At 44.0% G+C, this 18398-nt stretch overlaps 2 protein-coding genes across 12 annotated transcripts in view; one reads left to right on the top strand and one right to left on the bottom strand.

Moving 5' to 3' along the window:
• The window catches only part of hid1a (HID1 domain containing a), a 61783-nt gene that overhangs the window by 36913 nt on the left and 6472 nt on the right, over nucleotides 1–18398 (bottom strand). The window lies entirely within an intron of this gene.
• Nucleotides 1059–18398, top strand: part of LOC123957462 (BAH and coiled-coil domain-containing protein 1) — a 64662-nt gene continuing 47322 nt past the window's right edge. For all 11 annotated transcript variants that reach the window (XM_046030354.1, XM_046030325.1, XM_046030305.1 and 8 more), the window contains exons 1-2: nucleotides 1059–1245; nucleotides 4224–4547. In XM_046030354.1, coding sequence (XP_045886310.1) covers nucleotides 4376–4547 — 172 coding nt within the window. In that variant the 5' untranslated portion in view covers nucleotides 1059–1245; nucleotides 4224–4375. The remainder of the gene's footprint in view (nucleotides 1246–4223; nucleotides 4548–18398) is intronic.

The following is an 18398-nucleotide window of genomic DNA, read 5'->3' as shown; positions in this document are numbered from 1 at the left end:
GGGGGCATTTGTAAACATTTAGCATAATGTTATAACCAAATCCATGGTAATAACATATAACATGAGGGAAATATTGGAATTATGGTCTTGTCTGCATGATTCAGTGTACAGTTTCAAGAAATTGGTGTTGAAACCATTTGTCAAAAAGCATAGTTGCTAAAGAAGGAAACAATAGCCTATAGACACAAGTACAGTGAGTGTTTGATGTGTTAAAAAGGGGCAGCTGAAAAATGCATATTCATCAACAGAGATAGGCTACTTCAAGCATGTGTTTCAAAATATAGTAATTTATTCTGCTTTCATTTAGCCTGTTTTTATAGGCTATATGGAAAACTTCAAAACAGGTGTTTTTCAAACATTGCTGAATAAAGCTAGTTTTTATATAGCCTATACTTTTCTCTTGTATCGTTTTGTTTTGCACTCTTTATGTTTTAGTAGGACTATTTGTGTCAGCGATTTTATACCCACTTTTAATTAAATTTAGTTTAGTTTTTGATTATTTAGCTACACTATTATGACCACTATAAATGCAATAAACACCACTGTTTAACTGTAGTGCATTTTTGAGTTGCATTCAAGCTCTTGGTACAAATCATGTAGGCAGGGTACCTAAATAATTTTGATTCAAATAGCCTATGTTTGGAGAATTATCCAAGTTCAATTTGGGTTTTCTTAGACACAGGCATACACTGACTGTCTGTTCTTGAATTATTTCCATTATTATGACCACTGCCTGTAGACCTCACATTATCTACTAAGCATTTTAAGCTGTGCTCAGGCTGCAATGAGCTCTATTGTGAGCGATTTAGAGCATCCCGGGCTTTAAATCTGGCGCTTTTCACTCTGTTTAGCATTGCCAGCCACCACACTATTGGCCTGCCATGCCGGCCAATCACAACCTTCCGTATCTCCGGGCGGGCGGCACGATCTCATTAGCATGCAGGTATCCGACCAATGGGAGGGCGTGTTTAGCCTGCCCCGAGACGCGAGGTACGCAGTTGCACCGGGAGAGAAAACGCTGCTCGGAGATCCGAGCCCCGATCCAGCCAGGCCGGAAGCCCTAGTCCCACTGCATCCAGAAGGCTACTGCACAGCCTCAGATGGAAATATTGTAGGATTTCACTCTAGCCACATGGTTTATTTCAGATTTTGATTTTTAAATGGGCGTCGCACTTGACCTTGCTCCTTCCCTCCCTGTGTTTTGTGATTTTATAATTTATTGTTATGCAAGGATTTAACATACCAGTAAGTAGTAATTTTATATACTCGATTTTATTGAATAAAATATTTTTAGGCCTGTTTGTAATGGCAGAGGCTGTATTTAGTCTGAAATTCTATATGACATGCTGTTCATTACACACAGTGCATTTCTATAATTTACAAAATAATAAAACCTTAATATCTATGAGATGTATACTGCGTGGACTAAACCTATGATTTAATGTGGGCTGTTGTGCTGGAAAAAAATACAAAACCTGGGTAACCTTATGATTATTATTGTTATTAGCGTTGGCATAATTAATTATATTATATTGACATTATTATTATTAATAATAATGTTAATAGTTTCATTAAATTAGATAAATATCGTAATTAGATAAACCTATTAAATTATTGATATACGACTTATTTGCTGATGTTTTGCTTCTAATTATATTACATTTTTAGAAGCGTGCCATGCTACGTAAGTTTGCAATTGACCACGATTGAGGAGCCTTTCATAAATTGTTCAAAAATGTGTATATTTTTATTATCCTGTCGGTGGGGTGTAGACCGTGGTTGCAGTCGCTTTCCAGTCAACTTCAAGCGGAGAATTTGCTTTGAGAGGGCGGGAGGCATGTTTGTGTTCGGCCCGGACGAGGTTCACTCACTGCCGGCCAGCTCAGCCACGGAGGGCCGCTCGCCTCGCCGCGCGATCCGACCTATACAGTGTAATTTGATTTATTATCTGCGTTCCTGCTTTCGATTGGATTCTGCAAACGGAATTGACAGCTGCTTAATGAATTACATTAGGGGCGTCGATTATTTGAACGGTTTTTAAAATTTAAGCGAATATTTGGTGAGGGCATTCGCACATTTAAAGCTAAAATGAAAGAACCGCGAGTGTTTATGCCACTGCAGATTAAATTTCTACGAATGTGCATTTCGAACAGTTACACGGCAGCAACCTCTTCCCAGTCTTGTAAATGTTGAATCATTTTATTTTGAGGTTGTTAGTGGACATATAGAGTGGGCCGAATGCAACAGCATGGCGAGGGGGAAGGTAGGCTAATGGCTGACTGCAAAGCACTCTCAGTATGGAGACAAAGGCAGTCCTCCTGACGGGCGGCCATTCACCTTGGCTCTCTATACAGTCCACACACTGAAGACTCAGCAATCATGTATGCAATAGCAAGGCTTCTTAAACGTTTTCACGTTAAGGGCCACATGCATGCACACACACGGGCTCTAAAAGCCTCAGCTGATAAGATTTTGTCCCAGGGAACTCAGTGCAGAAGGATTTTATTGTTGTCGTGAATTGTAGGCTAGGCTGTAACTGGCTACATGGGGAGATAATAGTGATGAGAATGAAATAGCGCATATGATATGCCTGCGCATTCTTACACATGGCAGAATTTAGATTTTTTTTTCTTTCTTGTAATTTAATTTATAGAACAATGAAGCTTTTATCTTGCTGGGGGACCCCCTGCCAACCTTCCGTGAAAGCCTGTAGAGACCCCAAATTGAGAATATTTAATGTAAAGCCATACTGTATTCAGCCTTGTAGAATTTCTTTACTTATTTGGAACTATACAATTAAGCTGCCTTCTGTTTGCCAGCTTTATTTTTAATTACTGCCATCTATGAGGCACAAAAAATGGGCTGTCACGTTTGATTGCAAAATTATTTTTTATAGTGAAATTAATTTTATTTTAATTAATACGAATGGGTATTTTTTCCTCCTATAATATTATTTTTGTGGCATGGCAGAGGATGGAGCTTATAATGTATTTGCTACTCCATTTGATTACCTGACCTGAAATAGGTCAAGGCAGATGAAGACAGTGAGAGTGCAGTTATTCACATGCACACACACACACACACACACACACACACTCACACATGGGTGCGCCGCACACGTGCAAAGCACACACACACACACACACACACACACACACACACACACTGAGAGAGAGAGAGCCCACGTCTTTCAGGAGCTGATGCATCTCTGTTATTGAGCAGTATTTGAATTATATTCTTATTTTAAATAGCAGGCCTCTTGCTTTATTTGTTTCGAAACTTTTTAAAGTGACAGCAGGTTGTGCCCGAATGTCCGCAAATTGATCGATGCATTTTATTCATTTGTTCATTTTTCTTTTTTTTTTTGACAAAGTTGATTATTTTGTACTCTGCAGATGGTGCAAAATATAATAGCCTACATTTTTTTGTTTATGGCAGTTTATGTATCACTGTAGTGCAAAATGGGAAAATAGTGTGAGGTGTAATGAGAGCTGGATAGAGGTTAGAGGCAGGGGAAAAAAACGCCAATAGGAGACAATAGGACGAGCAGCAGAAGGCAGGCAGCCTTGCTCACCTTGAGATGTAGGCTGAGTAGGCTTCTATCATTTTAACCCACCTAAACAGGACAACACACTCCCTCCTCTAACAGAATTACTAAGCTTTTGAGATTGTTGCAGCAATCACGATTTCTTTAAAGATATATTGCATGTGCTTACCATGGTTTCTGGGAGAGAGTGACAGCTGGCAAGTGCTGACGTGGTAGCCTAGTCGAAGTAATTGTTTGTATAAAATATAATATGAACAGTAGGCTACATAGAAAGCTAAAATGTGTCAATCTCTTCGGTGTGCCTGCGTGGGGCATGAAGCCTCTTCTCCATATGATGCACATTAGGCCTAGCCTATATCCCAGGCTGATCAATAGAGCTGAATGTGAGGCTCAGTGGGCTACTGGACGCCTTGCTGGCCGTTTCTATCTGCCTTGACTTGTTTTATACCACCAGCTTTAGGTCGAAAAGGGTGATTTTAGCTCTATGCAAAAGAAGCCTTAATATGACAGAAAGGTATTACAGCTAAATCAAATGGAGCGGAACTAATGCTTTGTTTTCTCTTACATTTTATTACACTGGACTGCAATGTCAGTGTTTTGCATCGTGTAATTCTCCACCGGGCTCTCCATTTGTCTTAATAATGGAAATTGCTCTGATTTTCCTCCTTTTTGACAGAAAAGATGATCGGGGGCTACGTTTTTGGCTGGGGAAGCCTGCGATCGACTGAATGCAACACATAGATCTGAAGGAAAGGATTATTATATGGGCTGCATTTGATTTTCCTGACCTGCCCTATCCGGATTTCGGATTACTCAACATTCTTCGGAATGGAAGGACGGGATTTCGCTGCTCCGGCGCACCTTCTCTCAGAGCGGGGCGCCCTGGTGCACCGAGCCGCCTCTCGGATCGCTCCCTCGGGCCACAGCTCTGTACAGCATGCCGGTCACTTCCCGCCGGGAAAATATTACCCCTCGCACATACCAATGGCTCCCCACTCAGGTTAGTCAAACATCTACGAGGGTTTTGTCCCACGATAATGTAGCTACTGAAACGTTGTTTGTTCCCATATCTGCAACATTTATATCTCAGTCTGTTGTTTCAAATGGTCTTCAAATGTTGCGCCATAAAGCCTGTTATCAGCGTGAATAATAGTATGGATTGTATGTGTGATGTGGTACGAAGCTGATTATTTTTACACAAAAGAAAAGAATAGACTGGGCTTTCTGTTTAAAATAAATGGTTGCTCAGGTGTGGCTGTTGATCGAGTTTCACTATTCAAATATCTGCTATCAGGTGGAATTTGATTTACACTAAGCCTGACCGGGCATTTTGATTAAGCTGAATCAACATTTATAGCGTAATTCTCAAAGGTAAGAAAGACATCTTAGTTAAACAAATAGCCATTTGATAAGTTGGGTAAATGCTGGCCATGGCATTTAAGATGTGTTTTAGTTTGCAAGTAGGAAGTTGGACAGAGCACACAGATGCTGGTTTACCATTGGCTCTGGCGCTGAATCTGAAATGAGACTTTTGTCACTTCACGTTAAATTGATATGTGTCACACTGGTGCCATCTCTTAACCAAAAACCCTAGGCCATACCCCAGAGCCATAAGCAAGCGGAGGAAGAAGCTGGATGAACAGGTCTGCATGTGTTACAGTGTATGAAAGCTTTTGGAAGAAGAGCAATAAGAGAAAGTCCTCCTTCTATATTGGGCTTCAAAGTGTCGGGGTGCAAATGTGTTCACAGTGCATTCATCAGGTTTAACAAGTGACTTGGGTATCTTGTGTACCCAAACGTGGACCTTTACAAACATTTGTGTTCACATTCAAAATGTAAAACCCCACCTAAAGACTGCTGAACAGAATAATTTATAACAGCTGATATATTTTTAAAATACAGTGGACACAACAAAAGCAGCACATGCACAGTCAAATGCAATCGAATACAATGACCCCCCAAAAATACAAAACCTTTGAGATGCTGAAAATGTTGAATTTTTGTTGAGACTTTTTTACCTGATTTATAATGTACTTTTGGCCAAATGACCTAGTTTATGTAGATGTTGTATTGGGTTTAATTAAATATATAATGGTATTCCTAATTTAGTGTTCTAACGACAAATAAAACTAAATATATTAATTGCACAGCATTGTAATGTACTGGATCGCAATATGCTGTTGTTGTCCACCCATGTGAAACAAAGGAGATTTAAATAAGTCACAACCATGGCATATTGATTGCATCAAACAGTAACACTTCTGAAACAACTTCCTTAGAAAATATGCTAATGTGGCTTCTAAAAAAAACGTGTTTATGATGCAGCAGCTGAGGAATCTTGGGTCACTGGCAAGCAAGGAATATTTAGCCCTTTAAAGTTATTTTATGTCACGTAGCCTGTATCAGCTAAAATTATATCTGAATTCTGTGGGCTCAGTGTAGGTGGTTGTTGTAGGTGGTTAAATCAAAGGAACTTCTTACAATGTATTTGTATTCTGCGTTACATTTTTTGTATTTATTTTTTGGTTTATGTTTAAACGGCTCTACTGTAGGCAGTCTTGTGGCAGCCCAATGAAATATATTTTTCAAATTCATTTTGTTTCATAAAGATTTGGAATTTATTTTCAAAATGCATGAGGCATAATTAGTCATTCAGGAGAATTCATGGGCGCTGTTCACCATTCATCTCTAACCATTCATGTTTGCTTTTGGCAGTGCTCACACACACAAACACACACTCACACACTGCCTGTGTCCGTATGTTTTTTTCTTATAGATGTTTTGTTGAGAGCATGAAGGCTCATGCTGGCTACAGGGTACCGGTGCTCCCCCAACCAGATTTGGTTTTTCTTTTGTCGTATTGTGCTGCACCAACATGAAGACGTACCCTCCAAATGTCACCACTGTTCAATAAGCAGCACAGGTGGTTTATTGTTCTCCCCTAGTCTTGTCAGTACACGGGGTGTGACTGGATCTAATATCTTCAAGATTTGGACAATTGCTTAATTATTTGCATTTCAGGTGTTTTATTGAATTAACATTGAGAATGATTTGACATGAGCTCACAGTATATCTAAATCTCCTCTAGGCACCGTTGGAATTATTTTTGTATTGTGCTCTGCTGATGTGCAATCTTTGATTGATTATTTTAATAATATTTGAAAATGTCAAGCATGTCATAATACAAATAGGTGGACGAGACATGAAGCATAAATCACAATTATTCATGGAATATATTTTTAGGATGGCAATTCATCAAAACAGCACACAATGCAAATTTATAATCCATGTCACACAAGGAAAAGAAAAAGTACATTTTCAAAACCATTTTCATTTATTATGTTAAATTTAAAATAACCGAGTATAATTTATTTTATTTTATTTACTTTCAACAATTTATGATCACACTATCAAGTTAATGTTAATAAAATCTTTCTTTTTTCCCCTTTTTTCAGTCACTTCACCCAAATGAATACAGGCCTGTCACACTATGTAAGAACAGTAAATGGTCGTAGGTATCCTGACCAAACTGGTCCCAGACTGTTGTTTGTCTTGACAGGGCAGGTCATTAGTGTCCCCTCAAGTGTCTGCTATGCTAGCAACATTAGCACAACTGAGAATGTTGTTTGCTGAATGTGTTGGATCCCCTCAGTTTCTCTGCACTTTCCCCCAGGGACTAACTTGCACACTGGTTCACATGAATACTTTACAAAGAGCATGAATATTTCACGGTTGATGTAAAAATGCATTCAGTGGCAGGTTTCTGATGTGGCTCCTTGAAAGGGCTCCTCTGACTCTGCAGAGGTATTTATTGTGAGCGCTCCCTTCACCCTCACTGCTGAAAAGAGTGATGGCGGTTGCAACACCCTCTGTTGGCATTGTTCCTTGCTTCCTCATAGAATTTCAGATTTTGGGGGGAAATTTCATTTCTTTCTTTTGTACACGCCGGTGAGTTGGGTTGCAATTAGGAAACAAGAGACAGACACACACTCCTACCTTCTTGCCCACTGAACCATGTTAACTTAGAACCGGTAGAGATTCTGTCAGTGTGCATTTGCCTCTGTCCATTTTCACCTACTACAAGCCGGTCATTTGTAATGCATGTCAGGTGGTCGATTTATAGTTTGCACTTGCACTGTGTTCTGGGATTGTGACATTGGAGCAACTTGTCTCTCTTTTGTGCTTGCTGATACAGCAAGACAGACCTGTAAACTCATCTAATGCGGTTTAATTCAGCCAGTTCATTTACAAGGACTTTGAAACAGTAATTTTATCTCTTGCTGGCTCCGGCACAGAGTTGGAGACAGTATTCACTTGGCTGTGAGGCTGGGATTCAGATGTTGGACAGTGTCAAAGGAGGAGACACAGTGGAGCTGTCTTTACTGCTTGCATTTATGGCTGGGGGCTCATCTTTCAGCCATATTGTTCTGATCAGTGTGCTCTGGCTGAGGTGTGGCTGTGTGAAAGCAGCAGGAGCTCAGAGGCTGTCCATGGCTGAGCTCTGCTCTAAACACCCCATGTAATCAAAGGTCATATTTGTGTCATCTTGCTCACTCTGCCTCCCCTTCCTTTACATCTCCTCTGTGTCCCTTTCCATAAGCTGTTCTCTCTCTCCTCCCCTCCATTTCTCAGTCTCCTTTCTTTCCAGCAGGAAGACCCTTGTGTCTGGGAAGCGGTGGTCTTCCTGCCACTTCTGTTTTAGCCACCCTCCCCTGCCCCGGGCCATTGTTGCAGACCCCAGCTTTGTGTGTGTTTTACGGCTGCTGTTAAAGATAAAAAATAGTCTCTTCCACCCCCTTTATTGTTTTCTGGTAGGATGTCCCTGTCATTCCCTTGGTTTTTATGTCCTAGCTGGATATCCGAGCAGCCTCCCCCTTCAAAGGTTAGCTATGCTGTCTGCCTTCTCCCATTTTTTCCCCCAAAGGGGAATAAATAACTTTACAGAGACTTTTATTGAACGTCTCATTGCTGGAATATCCCATGGGTCTGTGGTTGTTAGGAAGACACTTCAAAGACAAACACAGGTGTTTGGTGGAGTTAGCAGAGGGCTGGTTACAACCAGGGTCTTTTAAAAAATAAACCTCAGTAAGTGGGTGAGGGTTGTTTGTGGGAAGGGAGGCTTCTTTTACTTCTTCTTGGCCTTGTAGCTCTTGTGTTGTGAGCGTTCACAGTACCCTGCTTCCCTTTGGCTTTACCTACCCCCCCATCCTTGTTGACCCCAGACAAGAGCAGTGGTTGGAGTATGTTGCATGCAGTGTAATTATTTAGCTGCAGAGCAACAGGAAGCCTGTGCTTGTCCTTTCTCTCTGAATCTCAGAACAATTTTGGGGATTTGGTGAGAGACATTCAAGAGGTGAGCCCTACCGGGGAGAAAAGAAAACTGACATCTTGAATAATCCATCTTAAATGTTACATTAAAAGGCTACTTGTATCTGGGAGCAACCGTGGTGGAAGTACAGTGACAGAACGTGGGTCTTGGGCCAAGTTCCATTTGGCTCGGGCCTTATGCACTCCCTCCCTCTTTCGCTCCGGCTCTGCAAAACAGAGTGAGAACCTTGGCCTGTTGTCGGGCTCGTTTGTGGATTGTTGTGAGATGACACGGTTCAGATGCAATGTCACAAGAGTTCCCCTGAATAGTGGAGGTGTTACTTGGCATCCTACACCTGGCTGAAATAGCACCTTGCTCGGTGCTGCCGCCATCTGTCACCTCCCCCTGACACGCCAACTGGAAACCCAAATGACTTGCAAGGGCAGTAAACTGTTTTTGAAAGAGTAAGATTCACATATTAGCAAATACTTTGGTTACATGGGTAACGTGCGCTCACCCTGTTTTAAAAGGATTCAGGCATTGGCATCATTAAAACTCTGGCAAGCCCCAGACTTTTAATTTTGTTGCTATCGGATCATCATACCAGGTGTTCGATAACCAGTCATCAAAAAATTACAGCATCTGGAATTCATTGCACTCAGGTAACTTAAGTGACAGATTTGATGTTGGATAAATGATTTAATCAATTCCTTTTCTTTGCATTTCTTTGCTAATCAGCAAAACTGTCTGCAGAAAGTGAAGGCTTAGGCTTAGTGGGGTAGGGGGTGAGCAGGGTTCTGGCTTTGCAAGAGGAATTTGGCTAGTGAGTGGCCATGCTGCCTCAGAGACAGGCTCTTCAAACAGACCGCCACCCACACTACACCGTGTGGCATGGTGCCACAGAGCCCTCGCCTCAAGCATGGGGCGTGTACACAGGACAAACACAAAGGAGACCCACGGGTGAGAGTGACGGGCAGGGTAATACCTTCCTGTATCGGATTTCAGGGCATTGGATTTCAAAACCTTCCCATCTATTTTTACACTCAACATGAGGAAGTGAGAAGTTGCATTAAGAATCCAACAAGGCCATTAAAGTCTTTTGTTCACTTCCCATGACGAGCACACATACACACACCGAAATTTGCGAGATTGTATATACCGATACATTTGCCAAAAGTCAACGATGGCTGTTATGTTTGTGATTTGGATCTATCTCGCTGTTTTTCTCTTTTTCTCCCCCCCCCCCCCCCCCCCCCCCCCCCCCCCCCCCCCATTCTCCCTCCCTCTCCCAGTATCAGGCTGCTTCTCATCAGGCAGCCCCAGGCCCACCTCAGTGCATGGCCCTATTGCATGTGACAGCTGTTAGACAATATTAACGGCTCAAGCAGAAAATCCAGATTACTTGTTTTTTAATTTAAATTTTATTATTGTAATCGTGCTGTGAAAAGAACAAAAAAAAAGAGCCGTTGCCCTATTGTTGTTCGCAGATTTGTGGTCAGTGACAATACTGTATGCACATGAGTGTCTATGAGCGTGTGTGTGGTTGTTTGGGTGGGTGGATTTTGCACAAACCCCCCACTAGAGCAGAGGCACCCTGTGGTTGGCTGTGAGGCCTAGACAGGTGCATTGTTAACCCTCTAACGTCTCTGAGTCTGTCCCTGCTGGATGTGCCACTATAGTGCTCCTGGCAGGGTTTCATGCTTGTGATACAGCTTGTGTGGCGGTCTCACTTAGTGAGTTTTGAAAATCACAATTTTTCATCTGTCAGACGCCTGTCCAGTTCTACAAAAAACAGACTGATGTTTCAGCTGTAGCATTAACATGTTGTTAATGTATGGGACTCGTTCTAAAAAGGAAGCAATTATACAACTCATCAGTTGTTCCTGGACAGCGCATCCTTTCTGTTCCTGTTTTGTTTATTTTTATTTTACATATTCTGTACTCTAAGCTTCCCTATTTCAAATAGCGGACTATGATCCACAAATGTAGATGGTATGTGGTGGAGGGGCAGGACTAAGAGCAGATAAACTCAAATAATGGGCCACAATTCGGTGACTGTCAGTGGAACAGCGCACGGTGGTGACACAGTACCAAACAATGAGGTGTGCTGCTAAATATATGCAGAGATTTGCCATTAAATATACATGCAGTGTGCCTCTCAATGATGTGTCAGCCCTTTTGTGAGAAAACAAAGATTAGCATCAGGAATTCCATTTTAATAAGTCTCTTGGGACCATCCAACCAGCTGCCTAGTCCTCAATCCAAAGGGGACTTGTTGCTCTCTGTCTCTCTTTCTCATTTTTCTTCCACTCTCTTGCCCGCTCTCTCTCTCTCTCTCTCTCTCTCTCTCTCTCTCTCTCTCTCTCTCTCTCTCTCTCGCATGAATTTCCTGTGCTCCTACTGACATTGATTAGAACAAAAATCCTGCTCCCTCTCTCTCTTGTGCTGTTTTTTTGTCAGATCACTTGTTGTCCCACTGATGTCCCTCTGATGATCCTGATCCTCACCTTTCTCTTTTACAGTAATTGTCCCCCACATTTACTCAGAATGGGTCTCTGCCCTCCACCTATTTCTGCAGGGTTTTTTTTGTTGTTGTCCCCTCTGCCTGGTGTGACCACTAGGCTACACTGCCTCCTCTGTCTGATACTGTGTGTGTCCTGGGGATCTGGGGCAAATGACTGGCTCCTCAGCAACAGATGTGTGTTTGTCTGCCTGTGCTGCATGCATTAGCTTTCTGTGCTCGCCATGCACGGCCACTGACCTACCCTCTGGTGAATGTGGGGGAGGGGACTGACTGAGTTTGTGTCTGTGTGTGTGTGTGTGTATGCGCGAGAAAGAGACAGACAGACAGAGAGGAAAAAGAGCAGAGCGACAGCAAGACTAGATGCACTCTGTCACATGCTGTCATACACTTACTGGTGCATTGCAAGCAGGCGCATACAAAGGCACATGCACACTCACAACACTCGCACTTCATACACACTCACACATCTTGCTTCCCAGGAGGCCGAGGGGCCAGTGGGACAGAGCAAGCTTGAGAGTGTGGTTTGTCTGTTTACATCTAATTATAGAAACAGGACTATTTCTGCAACCACTGCTCCAGCTTTTTTATATTCTTACTAGAGAGAGAGAGAGACAGAGAGAGAGAGCAGGGAAGAAGAAAACAAAGCTTTGACAGTCTTTTCTCACAATGGTGAACGGTTATCTCATCCCCTCAGCACTGCTACAGTCTGCAGGCTCTCAGTACAGTACAACAGGAGACAGAGGGGGAGGGGGAGAGTGTCTTGTATCGTAAGCTGTTTCATCCTCATGTAACATGAATGTGCAAATTTACGAGACGCAAGCAATGGAAAACAAGGCAATGTATTTCCCCCATTAGCCTCCCTGACATTCAGTTGACAATCGCCATGATAAAAAGAGAATAATTTCTTCACCCCTGCCCTGCGGGCTCTCGCTTTGACCCGGCGGAAAGGGCTGTCCATCACAACAGTCAAAACAAAAGGAAGAAAGAGTTGATGTTGAGGATTAGCATTGTATAAAATGTGTCTAGTATTAAAGAGACAGGGCCAGTGTGGTAGTTAATCCTCAAGCTTGGTGGCTGATATCCAGCTGAGTGGCTGTTGTTAGCCAGGGGGGCCTATTGGGGGGACGCTTTCTCATGGAGACGCTGTGCTGAGCTGGCGGCCCGCCTGGAGCTGCCAGGTGAGAGCCAGATCAGGGCAGGGTTGGGCCTGTGGGTCTGGGCCAGACAGGTTTCAGCCTCTTTCATAAAGAGCCCCCTAGGCAGAATACACAGCCTGCTGGATGCAACCTGAGCCAAGTGCTCCCCATCCCCTACCCAAATACATAAACCACTACATAATGGTAATGCATGCTTACATACACCCCACCACCACCACCCACTCCACCCCTTTATTCTGAGACATGGCAGGTAAATTAATTGGCCGTGAGTATGTAACGTATATGCCGAGATAAAGGTGCACTGTCTGGCCGAGGAATAGCGTAACGGCCATAATGATGGCTCCATTGTGTTGATGTTGAGGGGGGTAGTTAGCGGCACAGCCTGCGGGGCCCTTGCTTTAGGGCTGGATAGTCTGATTAATAGTAGGGAATGCTTTGAAGTGACACCCGAGTGCACCGGCTTACAGGCTAATAGCAAAACCATCAGTATAGGGAGAGTTCCCTCTTCCTCAGTCTTCATTAGCTAACGTTTCCCCGGCGCTATCTCGCCACCCTCCCCTCACACGCCCGCCAAATCTACAGAGAGTCTTTAGGAGCGCTCGGGTTTTTATTTTTGCAATTGTTTCATGATTTCACTGTCATTTCTCTCTGTCATGTTTAGTAAAATAGGAGATTTTTTGAACATACCGGAGAGGGAAGGCGGGGAGGAGGCCTTTACTCGCAGAGCTCCACCGCATAGGTGAACTGTGGCACAGCCTAAAGACTCGAGGGAATGATGTGGCACAAGTGGGACATGGCTGGGGACTATTCCCAGGATCCATTTTGATCTCCCGTACTGACAGACGAGCTACAGCTGTGGGTGTGTCTGTGTGAGTGTTTATGTGTGTGTATTTAGGAAGCCAAGGCAGGGTTGGGTCTGTCAGCTGTTGGAGTAAAGTAAACTATTAGCGGTGGAAGAAGGCAGTGTTTCCAGTGAAGAATTAGAACCACTTCTAATTGGAGTGAGGTTGGGCTATGATTACATGCTGGCTAATGCACTGACAGACCTCTCACTTGGCTTGGCTCTCAGAATGCTGCTGAAATGGCTGAATGCCTTTTGGTTATACAGCATAATGGGAGGGTGTGTGGATACACGTGTGTGAGTGTTTGCTACGTGTGGGTGGCTGCCTGTGTGTATCTGTGATTAAACTTGCTTTTCAGAGTATTTTTTCTCTGTGCTTTTTGCATGTTTTTTTGAGTTATGCATTTTGCTTGCATATGTGTGTGTGGGTTTGTGTGTGTGTGTGATAACTGTGTTCTGCTTGTTTTTTGAGTGCCTGTCGTTATTTGTAGTGGAGGCAACTTTTCTTTCCAAATCAAAACTCAGCTGGCGCAACTGTCTCTGAACAGCACGGAAGAAGTGTGTTTTTGCGTGTTTGAGTTTTTGTGTTTGTGTGTGTTGGGGTGTGTGTGTGTGTGTGTGTGTGTGTGTGTGTCAGTGTGTGTGTGTGTGTGTGTGTGTGTGTATGCCCACGGGAAAGAGCAATCAAAGGAGCTGTGTGGTAGAGAGATTGTATAAAAGGAGGGAGAGAGGAAACAGAGTGGCAGGCAGCTGAGAGGGCAGCATGTGGGGGTGGACGGGGGGCTGATGCAGGTGCCTAATTCTACCTCAGCCCTGGGCGTTTTATATTCCATCCATCTCTCTTTTCCACTTCTGCATAGGGATGTTGTGGTATGTAGTAAATCCACCTGCTTCAATTATTACGCTGATTAGCAGATATATCTGTGACAGTAATCAGAATAATAACACGCACAGATGGATTTATACAACATTATACTGTAAGTCTTGTGCATAAATAATCAGGGAAAAAGTTTAAGAAGCTGTGTTCATTTTTCACCACATAATTTTAATTACTAATTTTTTGCTTGTGGAACAGCTTGTTCTCAGGTGTGCAGACGCCCCCATTGGAGAAGAAGCTGTGGTTTACTGTTTTGCTGGCAAGTGCTGTAAATGCCATCGCATTCCCAGCATATGGAATGACAGTTATGGGAGTGTATCTGCTGTTTCTTCATCAGGCTCGTAGGCCCGTGTTATCTCTCTTTTAACTAGACAGAAGGGATACAGACGTCATCACGGTTTGTCCGGGGGTCAGAGAAAACTTTCAACACAGTAACAGGAATTTTTTTGTGTGCATCTCCGCTGATTACTTCCTGGGTTAGTGATGGGTTATAGATAGGCTGGAGTGTTGCAAGGGCCACTCAAGGGATTACACGATCGACCTACAGGAGGCATTTTCATGCAGGAGGGCTTTCGGAGGTCAGCTGCAGACCGCGGCTGCTTAAGGGATCATAAATGGACTAGTTGTGCACATGTGGATTCATTTGCAGTTGTTAGGAAACAAAACAGGACACGTGTTCAGTTTATTATGGTGACTTGGACGGTCTGTACCTTACATTACTAGGAAGCCAGTGAAGTATGAGGAGAGAAGTGGTCATCCTTGGTAACAGGGCTTTACCAAACCAGAGTCGTCTGTACAGATGGAAACTGGATGGATCAATACAGCTGGCATGGTGGAGGCGGAGTAAACTATGCAGCTGTGTGGGAAGGACAGGACTTTTAGGCATACTGGAACATGTGATGGTGCTGCAGATGTCTGTTGTTTTAGAGAAAGAATTTTATTTAAGCCATGAGGTCCACAATGAATTAATGCCTAGCTATTTTTTTGGGGGGGTATATGTGTATAAATGTGTGTATCCCCTTTTGACAGATCTTCTTTCAGAAAATGGAGCTGCTTTGAGGATCAATACTGACACACTGTCTGCACAACTACTCACACACAACACACACACACACACACACACACACACACACACACACACACACACACACACACACACACACACACACATGCACACTTTTACGCTCACTGTCTCATCTGTCAGTTGACAGAGTTTTCTCCAGCTCTGTGGGTTCTCTTTCCAGCCAAGCAGATGGTGAACATTCAGAATGAAAGCAGATCCTAAGTCCTTTTGGATCTCCATCAATCCGGCAGTCTCTGAGGCCATCCTGCAAGGGGCTCAAGTTTCCCAGCAGTGACTGACTGAGCTTTCCCAGCTCTCCAACCGGGCCGTAGTCGCCGCCTTCCCTCCACAGCGCACATATGTCCAGTCCAACGGCAGTGCTTTTTAATCTCTCACATTCAACAATGGCCCCACGTTCACTCACACAAACACTGGAGCTATTAAAAGGCTGCTGACAGTTTCTCCCAATTGCGCACTCCTTTTGCTCCCCACCAACTCAGCAGATAACTCCAAACGCAGTAGGGTGCCTCTGCTCTCTGCTCTCCCACATCCTCACCCAGTGTGTGGCACCCTGCTGTACATATAGCAAATGCTAAGAGCTAATTTCCATCATCTTCCCTTGTCTGGCAGTCCTGCTTACCTGCAGGAGCAGCTGTACTGTTCAACCATCCTCCCAAAACCCTACACCCTGTATGTGTTTTTATGTGACAGAATGAGCGGGATTTATTTCAGCGCACGTGCTCGGACATTTTAACAGGCCTGGTTTTAAGGCGCGCCACTTTGATGTCGGCACCACTCCTAACTGTAAGTGATTTTATGAGACCTGTTTCTGTGCCAGTCAGCCAGGCCACTGCGCCACAACCAGACTGGTGGAGAGCAATGTGGATGCCATTCCAGCACACACCATCTGGGAGTGTGTGCAAAGAGGCAGGGAGAAAGTGTGCATAGTTGTGTATGTAATTCTGCACATATGTTAAAAAGGGAGAGAGGTGGTTAGCACTGGCTGTGCAAGGGGAAAAAAGTTTGGCTTTTTGAGGGAGCCCTCATACTGCCCCTGCCTGCGTATAATGATTTATGAGCTTGTGAAGGAAATCTCTCATTTGTCACTTTTCATCTCTGTTCTCCACATCATCCTTTTTTCCCCTCTCTCTTAATGGAATTCAGCTTTTCCCCAAATCTTCCACCGCTCCCGAAGAACGGAGAGGAAGAGGGAATAAGGGAGGAAGGGGTGAGAAAAGGAAAGCATCCAGGAAGGAGCTGCTTTCTCTCCGTATCTGAAACCACATTGAAGGCTTGTCTTAGTAGAGATGTTTTAGTAAATATTCATAGGTGTTGACATGCCAGCCTAATGTATTTTTGTTTGTGGTGAGGATGCGTGTCATTAGGCGGTGTATACTTTCTGCCTGTAAATAATTCAAAGCACTTGTTACGGTGCTCTTCCTGCTGCACTGTGGTTTGAGCATTATTGTTGTAAATAGAAAAACAAAACATTGGTTCTGAATCTTCTGTGTAACACTGTGTATGTGGAGAACATTTCTGGCCACACGAAGCCATGCACACAGGTTTGTTGCTAATACCTACTAGCCAGTACATTACCGCACTGGGGTCACAGTCAGGTCAACTGCAGTCTGGAGCCTTAGCATGCGCGCGTGTGTGTTTGTGTGTGCGTGTGAACGTGCGCTCATCATGTGTTTATGTGCCAGTGTGCTCCTTACTCACTCAGGTGCTAGTTATAAATCTGCTTCACCCTTTCCTTGCCTGCTGAGGACACAGCAGAAGCGGTTGGGGTTCCATCCTTTTTTTTAAAGTGGGGGAGGAGAGAGGAAAGGGAGGGAGAGGGTAAAGGGTTAGAGGGGAAGAGAGATAAATGAGGGAGGGGGCTTAATGAGAGCCCTGGCCCACATGATTATGGGACTGGCTGATAGAAATCAGGATCTTTCTCAAAGAAGTCAATTAACCCCCCCCTCCCTAATTATGCATGGATTGCTCCACTGGCTCTTTACTGATAGGGCTGCTCAGCTCAGCTCAATATGCAGACTCATGCTGCCTGAGTCTACAAGGGGTTGTGTGTATTGTGAGAGGGATTTGTCAACTTTTTTTTCCAGAATCTTTTGGCAGTCTGCTTTCAACTCAGGGGTTTTCAAAGCCATTAGTTATCCCCAACCCCCTCATCTTTCTTCTCACCTGACAAGCTGAGCGCCAGTACTGTTCAGAGCCAGGAGGGGGCTCCACCCAGGAGGCCTCTGGTCATTAGTGCATTAGAGGCTAGATGATGGCTGAACTCTGTGGTCAGAGTAAATAAGCAGTGTTGTAGAATGTCAACACGACCAGGCGGCTCCTTCACAGCAGCCAGTGTTGACATAACTGCTCTCTTATCTGAGAAGTGCAAAGCCCAGCCCCACAATAGAACACTGTGCCAGAACAAATACAGTAAGGAGATAGAAACCACACTCTCCAACACACAAATCCATGCACACACACACACACACACGGGCTGTGAGGGAATGTGTAGCTTGGCACAACAAGTCAAAGCTGCTGCTGCTGCTGTTGATGCCGGCACCAATATGGCACAAAACAATGCTCAGCTGATAAAGCAGGACTGTACAGTAGTAGTGTAATGAAGTTGCGGTCCTAGCGTGGGCTGTTCATGGTACCAGACTGCCTAGTGTTCATGTGAGCTCATGAAAATAATGGGGTGTTTAGGATCTCAGTAATCTGGGTGAAGGGACCTAGACTCTGCTTGAACTGCTCAACCTGGCAAAGAATGAAGGCTAGCCTGACAGCCATGAGACGCCATCGGGCTTAAATGAATGAGCAGCATGTGGAGGTTGCAGCTGCAACTATCACTTGTGTGAGTGTACCGAGCGACACAAAGGTAACAGGGCAGAGGGGGCACAGAAAGAAAGATGGCGGTGGTTTGCTTTTCAAACCCTTCTTTAAGTACCTGTGTCACATTTGCTATTTTTCTGTGTCAAAACATTTCAGTAAGACCTCTTCCCCTCATTGCCTCACATCACCCTAATAACTCTTCTTTATTCTCCTTTCACTGTCTCTCCCTGCCCCTCCCTGTGCCCCCCCCCC

The sequence above is a fragment of the Micropterus dolomieu genome, linkage group LG02, assembly GCF_021292245.1.
Source record: "Micropterus dolomieu isolate WLL.071019.BEF.003 ecotype Adirondacks linkage group LG02, ASM2129224v1, whole genome shotgun sequence".
Lineage (NCBI taxonomy): Eukaryota > Metazoa > Chordata > Actinopteri > Centrarchiformes > Centrarchidae > Micropterus > Micropterus dolomieu.
Note: the sequence above shows the minus strand (reverse complement) of the source record. Positions and strands in the feature narration are given on the sequence as shown.